Genomic DNA, 19,655 nt, shown 5'->3' on the forward strand with positions numbered 1-19,655 from the left:
CGCCAGTCATGCTGGAACACAAAATGACATTCCCCGACCTTTTCCCATGGTATGCTGAACAATCAAAATCAATCAAAATTCAAAGCGCACGTAAAGCTTTCGTCGAGCCCAGAGCGATTAATCGATGAAAAGGTCTGTCTCAATATTTTTGCTCATACAATGTATTTCCTTCCCCCATCTGTCTTAATTTCCCTTCCTCCTGCAAATGTCTCTTCTTTCTGCCTTTTCTCCCGGAGCTTGATGGATTTCAGGCATTAGTGCAGGCTAGTGCCTTTCCCTTGGGTAGCGCCGTCAACACACATCACGGCAGCAAACCACTGAGTGTGTGTGTCGGGGTGTGTGTGTGCATGTGTGTATTTTCCAGCACGTATTTCTCAAGAGAGAGCCCGGGAGGTCACGGTAATAAGACTCATCCATACGCAGGCGGATTATGCTCGGTATGACAGCGTGAGAGACAGCCGCGCCTGAGGGTTACTAAGACATTGAAAAGCGATACAATCGGTATAAAAAGTCTACACACCCCTGTCCAAAATATTTTTGGTGATATTTAAAAAAAAAAAATGACACCAAGGTCAATCTCTTCAAAACGTTTACCGCACCATTTATGTACTCTATTACCTGTAAACTCATTTGAAAAAAAAAAAAAATCTTTTGGAGAGGAGGTGTGGCTCTGTTCCAAATTAAGGCTAACCCAAAATAAAGTTTCTATGCACGCCCGTGACCCTCGTGAGGATAAGTAGTTCAGATAATGGACGGACGGATGTTCGGGTAGGCTTTTTTTTGGTCACATTTTACGGAACAAGCCATTGTCTGCAAGAGAGCTTCGATGGCCTCGGAGATATCATAGTTTAAAGGTATCAGTCAGGAGAAGGGTACGAAAGATTGTCCAATTTAATACACCAAGGAACACAGTGAAGCCAGCCATCAAGTGGTAAAAATACGGCAAAATCGTGACATTATCAAGAACTGCACATGCCTCCTAAATTGATGAAAATATGAGAGGAACACTGGAAAACGATGTCCATCCAGGAATTGCTTTTCCGTCATTTTTAAATATTGAGAGCACGTTTTAAACATTAAGCACATTTCTCAATAAGTACGGAGGAAAGCTAAGTGACGAAAGCCGGGAGTGAGTGTCAATGAAGCTGCACAGAGCTGAATGAAATTAACATCAGCCTTGGTGGACCTCTTTGAGTGGCCGCGTAGTTATCATTAGGGAGATGATGGAAAAGGAATGAATAAAAGGCAGCAGACTAAATGAGATAATGCCGTTCGTTGATTAGCGTGGTCGAGACTGGCGAGACACGACAAGGGAAATCCCGGGTGAGGCTGCGATGATGCGCAGCCAACCAGCTCACGGGATAAATCCACCCGCGCTCTCGTCGGGAACCAATCACGCGCCTTGTACTGCCCGTGGGCATGTACAAAGCCTCCGAGTCAACCATCTCTTTGAAACAACACGTCTTTCCGCAATATGGCTACCGATATGGCTGTTTTTTTTTTTTTGAAGAGTACTTTTTGAAAACTCGCGATGCACTAAGGCCACGAAACTCGAACCGTGAAATAGTGAGGGATTACTGTATATCGTCGCTGTCATGTGAAAAACACTTATCTCCATTTTTTTTCATTGTCTTATTTTTACATGAATCATGTTTCCGCGTCACATAAAAGTGAAAATTAAAAAAGATTCCAAAATTGGAGATACGTGTTTGTTTGTTTTTTTCCACAGGACAGCGACGATATGCTTTTTATAGAACAATACCAAAACTATTTTGTATGGTTTTGGAAACACTGCTCCAGTGTAGAGTACAAGCCTCATTCCATCTCACTTACCCATGGAGAGGGTCCACCACGATTGCGCGAGGGTGAGTCATTTTATCTTCAATGAGAGTCTTGCGAGTTTGGGAGGCTTTCTCCAACCGAGCCACGCTGATGGTTTTTTTGGGCCCGTCATCTGTCCAGTACAAGTTGTCCGCCATCCAGTCCACAGCGATTCCTTCCACCGTGTGGATCCCTGAGAAGGACTCGTAATTAGGTCTCCCGTGCTGCTTGTGGGGCATTTTTTTTTTTTTTTCTCCAGGCGTCGTAACCCACCTTCTTTCAGAATGGTGTCTCTCTCGGTCCCATCTATCTTCTGCCGCCCGATGATATAGCTGGTGGCATCGGCGAAGTAAATGAACTCGCTCTCAGCGTGAAAATCCAGGGCTCTGGGCTTCATCAGATTCTCGATAGGGATCATGTACTCATCCGGAACCTTGGCATTCATGTCCATGCCCCTGATGACCCCCGGGCGACCCTTGCCGTAGACTAGGAAGAGCTCGTGCTCCGGCTCTGAGGCAAAACGAGGAATCAACAGCAGCACTTACAGGGGGAAATCATTTGGACGCATCTGCTTGTTAGAATAAATGAGCAAATTAGATGCAAACTCAGGTCTGGTTGTTGTTGTTGTTGTTTTTCTTCAAGCAGAAAAAGAAATGAATATATAAGTGGTCCTCAATTGTGTCTCTTGAGGAAGCTTTATGTAGCATTTGAGTCTCTTCATCAGGAAAATCATTTCAAACCTATTCGTAGTCTTTATATAATAAAGGCAGACTTCGGAGTAGGATGACAGGCTGGCTCGCTGTATAGTAGTAACAAGGTGAATGGAGACTGTCACATCGAACATCCGTTTTTTCTTTCAAAGCTGCTTAGTGGTCTACATCTCCGAAGAGACTCTTGTTCAGCGAGGAAAACTGAACAACAAACAGCTAACTGAAACATTTTGTGTAGCTAGGTAATTAATTAAGTAAACTACAATTCTCAAATGGCTGTCCTTCCTTCTACGTTACAGACAAACAGCAATTCCAAATAAATACATTTATAATGTATCCCGAAGGCTCATGTGAGCTATGAATCGACAAAGACGAAAACAAAGGACATTTTCTTCATAATTCTAGCTACTTTTAGTTAATTTCATAAAGGTGAGATGTAGTTTCAGTTGGTTTTCTTTTTTGAAAAGCGTTCTCATTTTGAATGTTATTTTGTTACCAAAAATGTTTTTTGTCATTTTTGTTTTAGCTATTTCCTTAATTTTAGTTACTGTAACTAATTACATTGGGTTGGAAGCAGACTAGCATTTCTGGAACGACTAGTTGCATTTTTCTTTGTGTCCACTCGAACCACTACCTCGGGTTTCAAAACATAAGTCCTTCCAGATCAAAGCGGTTGTCACGCTCAATATCTCTGAAAGTTTCAATTTGGTTCTGTGCGACATCAACAATAACATTCCCTCCCTTCACACACCGTCGACTCCATTCTACTCATGGTTTGATGACGCCACTTACTTTTGCAAGACTTGCCATCGCTTCCCAGGCTGAATCCGGAGCGACATCGGCACGTGCGGGTCTTGTGTCCATTTCCCAGCAGACAGATGTCCGAGCAACCTCCCGCTTTCCCAAACTGGTCCACCTCACACGCGTGGCTCCGGACTGCACGGGAGTCAAAACCATGTCATACAAAGCCGATCTGTTAGCACACACTGTTGCACGCGACGGAAAGGTGGTGTGTGGCTACCAGGTGGTTGGCGTCTCTGATGGTAGACATGCAGCGCGCCTCCCTTGTCCACACGCGTCACCACTTGGTAGTCTGGGCTGTTGAATCGATTGATCCGTATCACACTGGTCTTGGGTTGCATGTTGGCATTGTCCGAGTTGGTGGCATAGAGGTAGTTTTCAAACACGGTCAGCCCGTACAGATGCTCGATCTTGGAGGAAAAAAAGAAAAAAATCAAGACAGTGTATTTTCCTTACATTTTAACACCACATAAAAAAATTAAAAAAACTTTACCAACTCTCACCAAACGGGAACTCAAAGTTACGTTTATGCTCAATGTTCCCAGTTTGAACAGACATTTTCTGCATCGTGATGAAAATCGTTAGAAAATAAATTACGTGGCATGCTATCAGAAAAAGATCTTTGATTTGGGATTATGTGTGAAGCATTATAGAGATGCAACAGTTTACGGTTAACAGACAAATCCTAACACAATTTGAGATTTTTAGTGCCGTTTCAAATTGTAATGATCTTTTTGCACAGGACTTTTCTCTGACAGTAGCAGTTGTGTTTTTGCTTCTCGCATCCTGTGTGGGCAGTAAAGCAAACAAATGGAGAAAGAAGATGCGAACTGAAGATAAGAAGACATAAGATGTGACAATGCCAAGTGGAAGAAGACGTCAGATGCACACACTAAATTTTTTTCCTGAGTTAGTCTGGATTCCCGAGCCCACTGCAAACGTTTCTCCTTGTGAGATCCGAGAGGGGTGGCCGAAATAAAGCTTTATGCATCAATGCGAAAACTTGGACGGATCCTGCATCAAGAAGTTCTGTGGACTCCAGAGACACCAGGAACTACATCATCAGTGGCTTTTTCACAGCGGCGCTCTTGCATTGTGCATTTGCCTGACAAAATCTTTCCTTAATACGCCTTTATCAAATAGAACCCATTTGCTTTCTGACTCACACAAAAACTATTTAACGGCATGATGTATTTCTTGAATTTTCCAGTCTTTTCCTTTCGCAAAGCCTTGGCATATTTGTCCCTTTTCATTAGTGAAAAGATCCTCCCTGTGACTTGCTTAATGATATGGAACAAGCTCCTTTAGTCATTTTCCTTCATTTAGACTCATCTGACAAACTCATTTTCAAACCTGTCTAAGATTGATATCAGGGATCAAAACAGACGGGAAAAAACACCATGCAAAAACTTTCCAAGATAAATCCATTTTCTATACTGCTTTTCCTCAATAGGGTCGAGGGTGTCCAAAAGTTTATTCCAGCTGACTTTGCGCGAGAGGCAGGGTACACACTGGATTGGCCGTCTGCCAATCACAGAGCACATATAGATGACACAAAATTTTGTTAAGCAAGCTTTGAATCAAGCAAGGATAATCACCAATGTCACTAAAATACCTCGTTAAATTCATCTTGTAGCCGAGGATGTTATAAAACACCACAAGACAAACAGCAGGCAGAAGAACAAGGAAATCCAATTAAAAGTGAGTAAAACACTCAAAATTAGACAGATTCAGTCTTCTTTTTGCCCGATATGAAGTCCTCATGATAAAATTGATTTTGAGTGTTTCATAGTTGAATTCACCATCCACATTAGGTATACCTGGACGATTTCAGAACCAAAACAAAAGCTAGACCACAATTCTCCCTCTATGAAAATAACATTTGATTGTTTGTTATTGCTTTTGTTGTTGTTGTTTTGTAATACATATAGTGGTATACATCTGCACTTCGTTATACTGAGAGCACATTTGGATATTTTGGTGACTTTATTTAGTTGACCGAGTGGGAGAAAATATTTTTCAGTTCCCTTATATTGGATGTTTTTATATGGTGCCCGTTGTGCTGCACCCACTAAAAATCCAGTACATATGATGAAACACTTGAGTCTGCCTATTAAAATCAAGCACATCACAATGAAAAGACCACAAAAACATCACAAACCTAACGTACGTCTTTCCATCACACATTTATATAATCCTCATGAAAGGTTAATTTTCTGGTAAAGTAGCATGTGGCAGATATGCTGTTGCTGTGGTAACCTGCTGAACTCAGCCACGTGATACAGAAAAGGGGTTCAGCAACTCAAAGTGTCTTGAAGTTGAGAGCAACTAATGACAGCTTTTTGCTGCTCTCACAGGGCAGAAATGATGGACAACTCGTTTTCCATGGCAGAATTGTGACGTTAGGACTGAACTGGTTAATTATCAATATGGCCCGAGACAGACCTCGAGCTGGATGCTCAGTGAAAAAGACACAGATATCGTCATATATCACAGGCTGGAAGACATGGCGCTGCTATGGTGACACGGGTACTGCAAATCCAATATTGTAAGAACACCACTTTGTGGAGTCGACACAGAGAACTAGACTAGCTTTGAAATACACAGGCCGGCCACAACATAGAGGCTCTAACGCAAGATCTATACAAAACTAACTGTTAGCATATTAACATTAAGTTGAATGAATAAGCAGTATTCATTCAACTTAATGTTAATATGCAATTGAGGAAAAATGTAGTGCACTACTTGCTATAAGCAGAGGTTGCTGTTGATTCACTCTCAACTAGCTTGCTGGCTAAAGAAGGCCAACATGACATTCATGCATTTAGGCAAAACTACTCCGGACAGCATTTCCCCGCTCAGTACCATCATTGGCATGCAAATAGGAGTTCAAAACATTCTCAAAGATCTCAAATCCCAATGAATCGATTCATTGAATGTTGAACATTTTGTCAGATGGCCATCTCGACTGACAATATTGAGATGTAGGTGCATGACTCGGGCAAAATATTTGAAACTCGGTATAACAGTGCCGTTCTACATGACTATGCTCACATAACCTCCTGCACAGTATAAATTACAACTAGGGCTGAACGATTAAATTTTTTTTTTTTTTTTTTTTTTTTTTTTTTAATTTATTTATTTTTTTTTTAAATCGAATTGTGATTTTTATTCCCCTCGAAATTCCGATTGCGATTTAATATGCGATAACTTTTTTCAAGGTTCTCTTCCCGTGTATTTTTTCTTAATAAACACAAGCGATAAATTAATCTGTACTACAATAAACAATATCACAATTATTAAACATTAAAGTTTTGGTCTTGGTCTAGGTTAGGCTTCCACTAAAATAAAGGCACACCAACCATGAATTAATATGAAAGACTGTTATCTACTATTTAAAGTTGTTAACTTACTAAACATTTGACAATGGCAACTTCACAAAATAACATCAAACAAGTGTGGCGTAAACATACGTTTAGTAGGCCAGTCCAGATACTGGAATTTGAGTTTTTTTACATTGTTAGGATGTTCCTAATGAATTTTCCGGTGGGAACATTTTGATTTCCTCCTATCACTACTCTCCACTCCATATTTTAGTTGAGTTGAATTTTGAAGATAGCCATTCACTCTGATGTTATCATGCTTCTAACATTACATTGGCTCAAGGACAAGAGTGGCTGCATGCACACGCACGCACGCACGCAGCATGAGGCTTATGTTTGTGTGCGCTTGTCTGTGCCCTGAGGCTTACTGACTATAAATGAAAGCCATTACTTCCCGCAGATCACAGTAAACGTCATGGTAACGGCTTTCAGAGGCAACCCGCACGGAACATTAACCACCTTGATATTAGACACGATTAATCAGCTCCTCCAATGAAAAAGCAAATGCCCTCCATCTTTTCTGTGCCCATTCTTCACCAGGCAGACGGCAGACATGTCGAGGTGATCATTGTTTCAGATGCTGCTCTTACCAGAAGGCCTTGAATGATGGTGTGCCGGTTCTTCCCTTCGTAGTCCACCACCTCGATGTAGTCCAGATAGGCATCGGCCCAGTACACCAGCCTGCTGACCAGATCCAGCGTGATGCCATGGGGAAAGACTATTTTACTGTCCACAAGCTTGGTCCGGTTCTGGCCGTCCATATCGCATCGCTCCACCTTGGGGATCTGACCGTAGTCGGTGAAGAACACCTTTCTGAGGAGAGGAACGGACAAACCTTATTGATGGTGGCTCGGCAGTGAAGACTTTATTAACGTCAATTTTGCAGCGGCCGTGAGGTGGTGGTTTTGTGCGCTTCGAAATCTGCCTAGCAACAAGTGGCCATGTAAATATTTCACAAGGCTAAGAAAATAACATTGGTTTTCCTATGTTGCATGTTTTGAAATGTATTTAGTCAACAGTGCATAAGAATTTTTAAAATTTTTTTTAAAAAGTTAAACGCTGACAGAAGCCTGTTTAAAATCAGAGGCCCCCCCCCCAAAAAAAAAAAGTTGAATGACGGTCAACGGAAGGGTACCCACGCTGCAGACGGATGACGAATAACAGACACTCAATTTTTAGTAAAATGCCCAGCTCTTGTCATTGTCTGTAATCTTAAAAAAGTGAGCCTTTAACTAGCTGAGATTTAGCTTAGCATTAGGCTGAAAAAACAAGGTTTATATTTTCGTATTCTTGGAGTAGTGCCGAGCAGTTGTGATGTCATTTTCAGTTGACGGACGTGACAAAATGGCCGCCCCCTGAGTGGTGGATTGTGCTGCTTAACGCATAGTCCACAAACGCAATATTAATCAGAATGCCATGTTTCAACAAGTGGGCCTGCTGGGAACATATTGTTGAAAAAAACATGTTTGGGTTGATTTCCCCCCTTTAAAGATATCGACTTTCGTGTCCACGTGCACGTAAGAAAAGCAATCACACTGACCCCATGGTTGGGTCTAGGGCAATGCCTTTGGGGTTGTAGAGCTCCTGATCCAGAAGGGTGACACACGTCTGTCCATCTTTGTCACACACAAAGATCCTGTCGTCCACGTCATCCACAAAGTAGAAGTTTCCGGTGAGCCAGTCGATGGCCATCTGCTCCACATCTGCACAGAGAGAGGGACGGAGGGGAGGGAGGAGAGAAAAAGCCAAATTTATTTTTAGAACTTACATTCCAGTGGACTTGTTAAGAACCTGAACATGTGATGTTGGTGTAAATACTTCTAGCAAGTAAGAGGTCATGATCATAGGTTGAAGTAAACTAAATGAGCCGTCAAATGGCTGAGCAGTTATGCTCTTAACACAAGCGGCCCGTGTTTTAAGGTTTGGACAGGGGAGAAGTTTTCTCGACTGACAAATGAGTTGACAGCGAACAGTATCAAGCTGACAAATATGTCAAGCACGTGTGGGTTCGAGGCCAATCAGGCAGGATGCTTGCTGTGAATTCAACACTACGTGCAGACTTGATGGAGATTAAGGGCAGACAAAATTTGAGAGTCTCAAGTTTGGAGAAGGAAAACAAGTGAGACTACACCTCCGCGCACGTTGCTGGATGTGGTGCACGCCGGCCACATAGGCAGGGTGTGGGTGAAGAGAAAAACAGTGAATGGAAAAAAAAAAAAAAAAAAAGAAAGATGACTAGAAGGATCCTTGATTACTTCCTTCTTCCTTCCTTTCCCCAAACAGCATCTCAAGCCAAATACTTTTTGAATACCTCCCAGGATGATGTAGTTTGTTTACTGTATTCTGTTTGCAATACAGTACTTGTTATGGTTGAACATAATCACTGACAAGCATTACTTGTATTGTTGATAAAGTTTATAGCACCGCTGCTTAACTTGAACCGCTAACAAAAACTGGAGGGGGGAAAAAAAAAAAGAGTTTAATAAGACTTTATTTGTCTGACCACCAGGGTTATAAAAATTTTGGATTTTTCATTATGGTTAGTTTTTAATCTAATTTTGACGTAGGTTTTTTTTTTGTTCAGTTACTGATAGTTTTTAGTTGAGGTTTGTTAGTTTTTATTAGTTCAATTTTTTTTTTGAAACAGTTTAGTTTTTATTAGTTTTAGTGTTAGTTTTGTTTTTTTTTTTTTAAACATATGGACTATTTTCTGAGTGCAAGAATATATATATTTTTTTAAATCTTTAAGCCTTTTCATTTTTATTTTTTTCGTAACCAAAAATGTCTTTTCAATTTTAGTTATTTCGTGAGTTTTCGTGAACTATAATAACCTTGCTGACCACAATATGGGAAAAGACAAGTCTGCAATCATCAACATGTGTTCTAATGAAAACAAGGCAGCCGATGGCAGTGAATTGCCTTTATTGCGAAACTACACACAAACATAAACTAATAATACTTAGTCAGAAGGATGGCGTAAGATGAAGGGAACGTTTAATTTTTTTTCCTGGAATAAAAGCCACCCATTGTAACTTCAAAGGCGAAAAAAGAAAACATTATTTTCTCTAACAAAAGTGAAAAAATGGTTGCATGCCTTATGTTTTTTTTCAGGGGGGGGGGCTTCATTTCGTACTTACGGTACATGACGAATGACGAATAGACTGAAGAAATCATTTGTATTCTGATTCGAGGGTTAGAGTTGCCTTAAGATTCTAACAGCAAAAAGAAAAAAAAAATCCACATCCACACATCCACAACCCAATGTTTTGGGTTCCTGTTCACTGCCCTCCAATAAAGCATCATGGAAATTGACAGTGTGTAATAATATAATCCTTAAAACCAACAAACATTCATCAACAATACTTCTCGCTTTCGGCATAGGTGAAAATGATCCAAGCGTGGGAGGAAAGCACATCTCAACAAATTTGTTTTTCATTATAAAATAAATAGAGTAAGAAATAATCATCGAATAAATCATTCTTATCAAGGCAAAATTACTTACACAGTGAAAGTCAGCCCTTGAGCCCTCTCATAATGAATACTATTAAAGCTAAATCAGCTAGAGGGGAATATGAGCTTGTGGATAACTTGTCACTGAGGACTAAATCCAATGTTTGGGATAAGTTTGGTATGATAAGAGTCAGGCATAATAACATTGTGAATGCCTTTGCTGGGATTTTTATTTTGACAGCTTCAAGATAGGCACATAACAGATGATTGCAGGGGAAACATGGTGACACGGGAGCACAGATGGAGCAACAATTGACAACTTTAATGTTTCTTATTCATACTAATGCAAAGCCTTTGTGTTAGGAGGTTATATTGTGAGCATGCATGGAGCATTTATTTTTATTTTTTTATTCAATGCTATTCCAATGAATGAGGGTTGACGGTCAGTTTTGTTAGCAAGCCTGACAGGTCTGGCGGATATAGTTTTGAAAAAAATTGACCCGTGCAGGACTCCATCGTTTCTCTACATTGTCAGTAGGTTGTTTGCATGTGGATGATGCAATATGCCGGCTGAACAATGGCTCCATGCTATTCCAACGGCTGTTATGTGCCAACACTGTGCAAAGATCAGGAGGACCAAGCATTAGCATGGATGCAAACCAGGGCTGAACGCTTTTGAAAAATAATCTAATTGCCATTTTTTTCCCTCAATATTGCAATTGCGATTTAATTTTTTTTCCCAAGGTCCTCTCCCAATGTATATTTTCTACAAATATATATATATATATATATATATATATATATATATATATATATATATATATATACATACACACATGTATATACATATACACACAATTATATATATGAAATATTTTAAAACATAAATATTTTAAAATATATAAAGCCTGACCGACCAAAATGTAGCAGTTTTCTTTTTCCCAAGCGGCAGCCTTTGCAATTTGAAAATTGCATTCTACTACAGTGCAGTGTTGAAATTAATCCAACTAATTGTTTCAGCCTGAATGCAAACCACATGGGGTGTCAACATAAATGACAAAAATAAATCTGCTTTAAAAGGGGCATCAGATGCAAGGCATTCGATAGACCTCAAGAGGAGAAACAAAATGTTGAATTGAAAAGTCCATTGGGATACCTTAATTTAAAGATCAAAATGCTATTTCGCATCTGCCAGCTCACATTTGAACAGCGCGGTAGACGAAGAGTGTGAGCAACAGATAGAAAGTGGAATGGAAAGGAGGGCTTCGCAAACCACAAGACGTCTATTTTTACAGCTGCCGTGAGCTCTGCTCGCCCCAGAACTGTCCTCGCACAAACACAAACAGCCCAGATATTGGGCTGCAGTCGTGCAGCAGGGGTCCCAGGTCATGAAGTACTAGGTTGTTTTGCAGGGTGAGCTGGGTCACTGCGATGAAGAAGGCAGATCAACATCTCCATTTCTCCAACCGAGACCGAAAAGCTTTGATGAGGAAATGACTGAGCAGATTCTTTGGCAGCCGAAAAAAAAAAAAAAAAAAAAATTAAAAATACTTTTACCAACAACCGACCAATAAATCTGTCTCTGGTTGCAGAGGAGTTGTCAGTGTTGCAAGTGTTTTGGTTTGAGTTCAAGTTAGAGAAAAGGTGTGAGCAAAAACGACAGAGGAATGAAGCAGAAAGGAACAAAATGTGAGGAAAAAAAAATAGAGGACAAGCAGGGAGGGAAAGGGAGATCTGATTTCCACCAGGGAAACTTGGCCATTGTGCCGCATTTCTGAGGTTTATGGGAGTCAGCGGCCATAATCCCAGAGGTGCTCTTAATTTTTAACACACAGTGCTCTGTTTAAACACTTCCAGCTGCCCCACGACACACTGATTCACTGATTAAGCCATGTATAAACAAAGGTACGGAGATATTCTGAAAGGAGCAGCTTTACTCACTCCTGCCATTGCCCTTTTCTCTCTCCTCCAGCATGCATCGTGTTTCCCCTGCCTAATTGCACTTCATTATGAGTTCTGTCGATCCCACAAAATAAGGACTCGGAGCAACTTAATTAAAAGAATAGAATCAGATGCCTCTTTATCTTTTGCAGACATCTGGGAGTACATGTGTGTACCTAGAAGTAAAACAAGATGCATAATAGATATGTGATGGAAAAGTTCATGTTCCCTTTGAGGCTGGGGTTGGACAAATTTATTAGAAGTTGGAAAAGCTGCAAACTTTATTTGACTTCAAATGGCATCACGGGGGATACCCTAATTCAGTGGTTCTCAAAGAGGGTCGAATCAGGTGTGCCGCGGGAAATTATCCATGTCAATTATTTTGAAAATATATATTTTCTAAAAAGAATCATTTTAAAAATGTTTGGTTAAGTTATTTATGCCAATCACGTATAGTAACAGGCAAAACAATAAAATGTTATTCCACTCGATGAAAGAAGGTACATAATGACCCTGTATAGCCACTTTTTGAGAATTGTTTTGTTAAGTTTTTCCGAGGTGAAATATGTGCCTTGGCTCAATAAAGGTTGAGAAACACTTCCCAAAATCATACCTACAGAAGTTGAAATGATGTGTTGTTTTCACTATGTTTGGATGTTTTTTCTTGTATTGTTTTGTTGTGTAAATACTAACAATGCTGTTAATATGCTAATGTGGCTAATTTAACTACCGGTAGTCAAAATGCAAGTAAGAAAAACCGTTGTACTAGGACACAACATTGTTAGGATGAACAGAGTGTCAGGCTGTTTTTATTTCCACTATTATTACTGTTATTATTATTATTTTTTGTTTCATTTTGTTTTATATTCCTTTTGTACCAGATGTTTATGGAATCGGTGTAGAAATGTGCAATAAAGAGAGAATTATTGAGGACAAAAAAGAAGACAAAGTAAAACAAAATGGAGCACAATTTGGACATTTTACACTAACATATTGTTTCTGTCCTGTGAAAAACACTTAAGTCCAATTTTGGAAACATTTTTAATTTTCACTTTAATGCCGTGTCTGGAACGCAGAAACACTCCCTCTTACACATCTGGTCAATATGCAACATCGGAAACACACGAGAAAGGGGGAAAAAAAAAGTGTATGTGTTGAAGTGCTAAATGCTGCCAAAGCTTGCAGTCGGGAAAGGCAGAAAATGTCAAATGTATGTACAGTGTTTAATTGTCAATGAAGGTTAAGGTGTGCCTGTGCACGTGTGTGTGAATGGGGGAACAACTTGAAATGTGCTGGCCGGCTTGACTTTTGGAACACATGACCCCGTAAGGAGATTTCAAGGTGCCGTGTGTGTGTGTGTGTGCTGATCAGAACATGGGGGCAGGCTGTGCAGGGAGGGGAGCAGGTCTATCCTGGAGGCTTAGCAACAGCCGTGGGATCAGCCCTCTTATGCACAGCGTGCCTGCTGAACCCGTATTGGTTTCGTTTCAACGATTCTCAGCAGGGGAGCTCTTAGGTCCATCTGCCATTGCTTACTTGTAAATACAATATTTGGCATTTTTGCGCTTTTGGACTACATATTCCCAGAGCTGGGCGTTTTACTAAAAATCTGCGGTCTGTTTATCGTCTTCCGCCTATAGTCGGGGTATCATTTTGCCCTCCGCCATTTTGTCCGGCTGGATCAATTAGTAATGGCCTATTGGCCGGTCCGCCTATCATTTTAAACGGGCTTCCGTTAGCGTTTCCGACTACCAAACAACCCCCCCCGCTGGGCGATATTTGAAATGAAAGACTCACTGTGGTATGGAAGCCTCACCGCGGCCGGACTAAATGTGTTTCCTTTTAGGATCTTTTTGAACCTTTATGGACCTTTGAGGACCTTTGAGGATTTGAGGACCTCCGGCCAATGGGAAACGGAAGCCTCACCGCGTACATAGACGATTATAGACGGAAAACATGGGCTTGGAACTGAACCGACTATGCTTAGTCCGACTATTTTTTTAAGTTTCCCGTCTATCGTTTATCACCTACAAAATGGGCATCCGTCACATAGGCGGAATGCCCAGCTCTGCATATTGCCCTGAAAGAAGATGATGTGAACTTTCCTTGATTTAAAAGAAAAAAAAAAAACTCTTATTGGATTTTTTTTCTCTTAAAAATGTAAAAATCATTGTGTGTGCTACTTTTACTACATAAAGATGTTCGTATTTGCGCACAAGTCCATCGATTAGTTATGCTGTATACTTATAATATATATGTAATATATAATATAATAATACTTTGCATTTCAGCTATTATAAAAGGAACATTCATGCTGTTTCATGTGTTTTCCAATGATACAGTGAAATCGGAGTGATTACAAACTGCAGGTTTCACAAGACTTTGAAGGAGAAACTGACACTTTCAGAGAGAGAGAGAGAGAGCGAGAGAAGAGAGAAGAGAGAGAGCGGTGAGGTCACATCTGGACAAGCCATCTGTGGCGTACCGAGGTGATGAGTCACTCCAACCAAACGTGCATCATTTCCTGTATGTTCCCGCCTGCCTTTGGTTTCTGTTGCCTCCTTCACACGAGGACTGTAAACAAAAACCTCCCACTCTGTTGCCCGCTCACAACGTTGAGTGGCACTGACACTAAATGTGCTGCCAGCTCCACAACCCTCAGATGCTCCCAGCCATGACATCGCTGAATTGTAATCAATATGAGCATTGGAGAGGCTGAAAGCAGATGTCTTGTGCGTGCTCTCGGGCGACTGGTTTATTCAGTCATATCTATTCACATATAAATGTGGCTCGACTCTCCAATGCTATATACAACTGCGACTATCGGGATCTTAGGCATACGTATTATTTGAACTCTGTTCACAGTATGTAAAATATCCTTTAATTATTATTTGAGCAACACAAGGGAACTGCTAGTACTTCCTCATACTTTTGATCCTTAAATTTGACTATGAGCTGAGAAGTTGCCAAGTGATGGCGATCATAAATCGATATTATACCATTCTTTTCTTTATTACAATGTAAAAATCGTGTTGAACTACATCACACTATAGAAAACGTAGACTGGAGTGGGCGACGGATTTTCTTTAATTTTTCTTTCAACCCCATTTTACGGTTCTATTTTGTTAACCGAAAACACACCAAAATAATTGGGTCTAATATTAATCCAGAAGCCTATTTTTTCTGCTTAACTAAGAAATTGTGTCGAGCAGATTGATGAAAAATGACAACACTTACGGTAATTTTTTACATCATTAAGGAAATCTGACCCCATGTGAGCCAAGGTCTGCAGCAAATATACTAAATGTGAAAATGTTTGTAAAGCTGAACAAATTAACTCAGACCAGAAACTAGGCAGAGTAAAATGCTGAGTTGAGGATGCACAACTACTAACATTTGATTTCAGCATACATGCACGCATCTAATTATGTTCATCGTTTATCTGTAAGAAATGCCCGGTGTTGTTGGCTTGTTTACGTCTGATATAAAAATCCAAGCAGTAGCAGCAGTGGCACATGGCGGGGAGACTAAGAACAATTCAATCTGATTTAAACCTCTGATCTAATTAATCACACAGGCCGATTTCCGATTCCTATTGGGCTGTTTCCAGATATGAATGTGGCGCAAAAAAAATCTTGTAGAAGGGCCACTGCAGTTTTATTGTAAAATCTTGCTCTGTATGTATTATTCATTCCCAAGCCTACTTTATGCCTGACCTGCATAAATAATCATATCATAGAATTACTCAGTACTTTCCTAAAAAATATTAAAGAATTAGCCAAAAGAATTATAGGTTTCAACCTGTTGTTTTGTATGAAGCACAAAAGAAATAGTGTGACTGTTTTTCTCAGAGGATCTCATTTTCTAAATCTCTTAATATGAAAATATGATAAAAATGAAAGATATGTTGACTACTGTAAAACTGATATTTGTACGCTGTGCTACACAATAGCATCTATGTGGCGGTGTTTTAACGTTCGAAGCCATGGCTATTTAAATACAAACGGTGTAGCAACTCATGTAGACAGAATACAACAATGGGCATTTATTCTTTATCATCTACAGAAAATGACTAATGTTGCTACGGTTTACAGAAGTTTGTGTTTGTGTGATTGTATTACACTGCCCCCCGGTGACCAAGTCACACGCACCACAAGGAGCCACGATGATTTAATCATGATGCAAAACCTGTTTAATTTGTTTTATATGCGATTAAATTGTTACTACTTCGGATGGGCAAGTACCGATACCAGGTATCAGTATCGGGCCGATACCAGCCTTATTTTTAAGTATTGGGTAATGAATACTTAAGGTAAAGTAAATCTGATATGGAGTAAGTCCTCCTTGGCAGAAGTTGGCGCTATACTGCGGCAGTTTGACACATCGGTGAATCACCTGCGTCCCAAACAAAGGTTTTGTTCACACATTTTTGACAATGTGTTGAATGAAATGTTATATATTCAAAGTACGAGAAGTATCGGTCTGGTATCTGTCTAGAAAAAAAAGTGGTATGTTTTCATAAACTACAATATTATAGAGTGCTGTTTTCCTTATTAAAAACATTACAATATGTTTTGCTGGGTTTTTTTGTGGGGGGATGATGGGATTCCATTCATTTCAATGCGGGAAGATGATTTGAGATGCACACTGCATTTCGAGAGCTACAAGTTACTATTGTTTTCTCTGATCTCCCTAATAGGGATGAAATACCTGCTCTTCTTTCAAAGCAAGTTCATTGTGTAGTCACGCGCTGATGGGGTGTACTCACGATGCAAGCTGAGCGAGATGTTGATGACTCTCTCCTCAGTGAAGCTCTTAAGATTGGGAATCTTGGCACATTTGAGGTGCGTGGACGAGGGGGATTCCCCCACATGGATCCAGCAGACCGTTTCCTGAGCGTACAGGAAGTCCATGGCTGTGGTTTGCTTGGTGCTGGTGGACAGCAGGCTGTGGACTGTGGTGCCGCTCAGAGAAGTGGCTTGGATGTTCTGGGAGTTGGCGATCAACAGTACAGGCAGACGGTCCACTGGGACTGGGCAGAAAAAAAAACAACCGCGGGGGGGGGATGTGAAAGGAATATTCGTACCGTCTGGGTCAAAGTGCTTTTTACCATTCTTGGCCTTGCAGGAGCGGTTGTCCGGCTGCGGCAAGTAGCCCTCCACACAGGAGCAGGAATAAGAGCCTTCAGTGTTGGTACACGACTGACTGCACGTCCCATATACATTGCACTCGTTGAAATCTGAAAAAACATACAGATTTGAATCCATTAATGAGCACTTCATATATTTTACACGGCACATATGCACATATATTGTATCGGATTCTGCATCTGCATCTAATGAGGTGTGCTGCATGTATACAATGTGTTCCAAATCATTAGCCTGATTGCATAAAAGTCATATTTAATCATTTTGGAAAACAAGAGAAACATCGCTGAGTAAAAGGGTCTGAATATACGTCTTCATGAATTGACCATGAATTTGCAGCCCACTACAAATATTTATCCTTCTGAGCATTTGGATCGGGGTGGCCGAAATACAGTTTTATGCCTTCGGAGGATCCTGCATTGAGAGGTTCTGAGGCAAAATGCCTGCTTGCTGCTCATCGGTGGCTTTTAAATCGCTGCACTCTTAATACGATGCAATTGCCTGAAACAAATTTTCCTTAATACGTCTTCATCTGAATGAACCCATTTGATAAGAATTGGTTGAAGTGATTTTCTTGAAAAGTGTGACGTTATCATTCATTTCACACTTTTTATCAACAGAATGTTTATCCCCCCGCCTCATTAATGCTTAAATTTGTGACTTGTTTCAACAGCAGCCCCAAGTAATTTTCTGTTAATTGGTCATTGCTGGGAAAGTAATGATCATGATCATACCTGCCTGAAAAATGTGTGACCTAAACAGACAGCAGAAACAAGATACACAGTACCATGGCCGGAAAAACAAGTTAAATCCTACATGCAGGATACTTTTTAACAAAGTGAACACTGAGCACATAGACTCCACTTGTTTTCAATAAATGTGCATTAACTGGACATATAACTCACCTTTGCATGTTTTCCTATCTGCGCTGATCTCAAAGCCAGTTTTACAGTAGCAGGCAGGTCCTGCCGGAGTCACTGCACAATTATCCTGACAGCCCATGAGTGAGCAATTGGATATAAATTCTGTGGAGGGAGAAAAAGAGGCAGGGGAGACATTAATTGAGAAAGCATCAATAGTGGAACAAGCGCAAAGACATACTGTGGACATAAAATTTGTGTGAAGATGAAAGTATTTAGAGCATTTGTGGAGGTGATAGTGAGACAATTGGGGCTTCAATTTGTGCAAGAATCCATTCAGTGTACTGCAACTCAGGTTTAATTCATTCTGCTGGGAACTGGAACACTTAAAGCCGCCAGTATACACATGCTGGGGAATATTTACAAGTCAGCATGTCAGCTGAAATACATAGTGCATGTGTGCGTGCGTGTTTGTTTTTGGATTTAATTACAGCATGTAGCCAGGGTTCTTCGAGTGACAGTGCAGTCATTGCAAATAACAGGTTTAAGAACAAAAGATCCAGAGTCAGCTCAGTAACTCGCTACGACTTCAAATGCTATCCTTGAATAAAACGTATTCATGCAGATTGAATTACACCAACAAGTTGCACTTTTTCCAATTGGTCTTCGGTTAAACGGCTCGTTATTAGACGAAGAAGCACAGAAATAAACAAGAAAAAGAAACACAAAAAGAGCACGAGGCAGTCAATGGAGAAATCAGCCGGTAACAAAATCGTCTCTTTCCAACAATGAAATGTTTTCTATTATACTTAGATTTGTCTTTTGGTCCTGTTTATGTGTTGTTGTTGGCCCATTTTCTACACACACTGAAATGGTCTTCACTGCTACTGCACTCCAATAAGATTCAAACGCTTAGGAAAGGACTATTACATGGCTATGCCTGTGGCTATGCATATGACAATGTCATCTGCTGCTCTGTTTTCATCTGTTCCTCATCATAAAAAAAAAAAAAAAAAAAAACACAGAAAAAAAGCAACTTTTTGGACATTTTTTTTTAAAACTGCTATAATTTCCCTTCTGGGCATCACAAAGGAAAATATTATCTTATCGCATTGTATTTGTATTTTTTTTAGGGAACAGACTGTTTGACCATTATTCACCTTCCGATGAAGTTCAGACTGCGCAAACAAATTTAAAAGAATGTTTGGATGTGTTTATTTAATTGGGCTTCGCAACCAAGGATTTCTGGTCCAAACTGAACCGTAGTAATAAGAAAGACAACTATGGAAAACAAAACCAGTCATGATGAGGAAGCCATGCACAGAATTCAAAGTGATTCATCAGGACACACACAGCACAGACACGCTACAATCACACCTTCCCGACAGCTGACCATCTCAAGATAGAATCACAACAATAAATCATAGTGACTCATCTCTCTTCTTTCTCAATGCAAACAGACAGCCTGATATACACACAGAAACACGCCAGTCTCATCTACCAGTCACAAGTGAATAATTTTGCCCGGACAGACTAGCACAA

At 40.3% G+C, this 19,655-nt stretch overlaps 1 protein-coding gene across 3 annotated transcripts in view; it reads right to left on the reverse strand.

The window, feature by feature from the left end:
* Positions 1–19,655, reverse strand: part of LOC147142247 (low-density lipoprotein receptor-related protein 1-like) — a 103,958-nt gene that overhangs the window by 54,339 nt on the left and 29,964 nt on the right. For all 3 annotated transcript variants that reach the window (XM_086039514.1, XM_086039513.1, XM_086039512.1), the window contains exons 4-12: positions 18,159–18,278; positions 17,217–17,345; positions 16,875–17,138; positions 8,256–8,418; positions 7,306–7,528; positions 3,553–3,742; positions 3,324–3,467; positions 2,095–2,331; positions 1,834–2,014 (exon numbers count right to left, since the gene is read on the reverse strand). In XM_086039514.1, the coding sequence (XP_085895640.1) occupies positions 1,834–2,014; positions 2,095–2,331; positions 3,324–3,467; positions 3,553–3,742; positions 7,306–7,528; positions 8,256–8,418; positions 16,875–17,138; positions 17,217–17,345; positions 18,159–18,278 (1,651 nt within the window). The remainder of the gene's footprint in view (positions 1–1,833; positions 2,015–2,094; positions 2,332–3,323; positions 3,468–3,552; positions 3,743–7,305; positions 7,529–8,255; positions 8,419–16,874; positions 17,139–17,216; positions 17,346–18,158; positions 18,279–19,655) is intronic.

The sequence above is a fragment of the Filicampus tigris genome, chromosome 9 (assembly GCF_054856515.1).
Source record: "Filicampus tigris isolate MCC_2025a chromosome 9, RoL_Ftig_1.0, whole genome shotgun sequence".
Lineage (NCBI taxonomy): Eukaryota > Metazoa > Chordata > Actinopteri > Syngnathiformes > Syngnathidae > Filicampus > Filicampus tigris.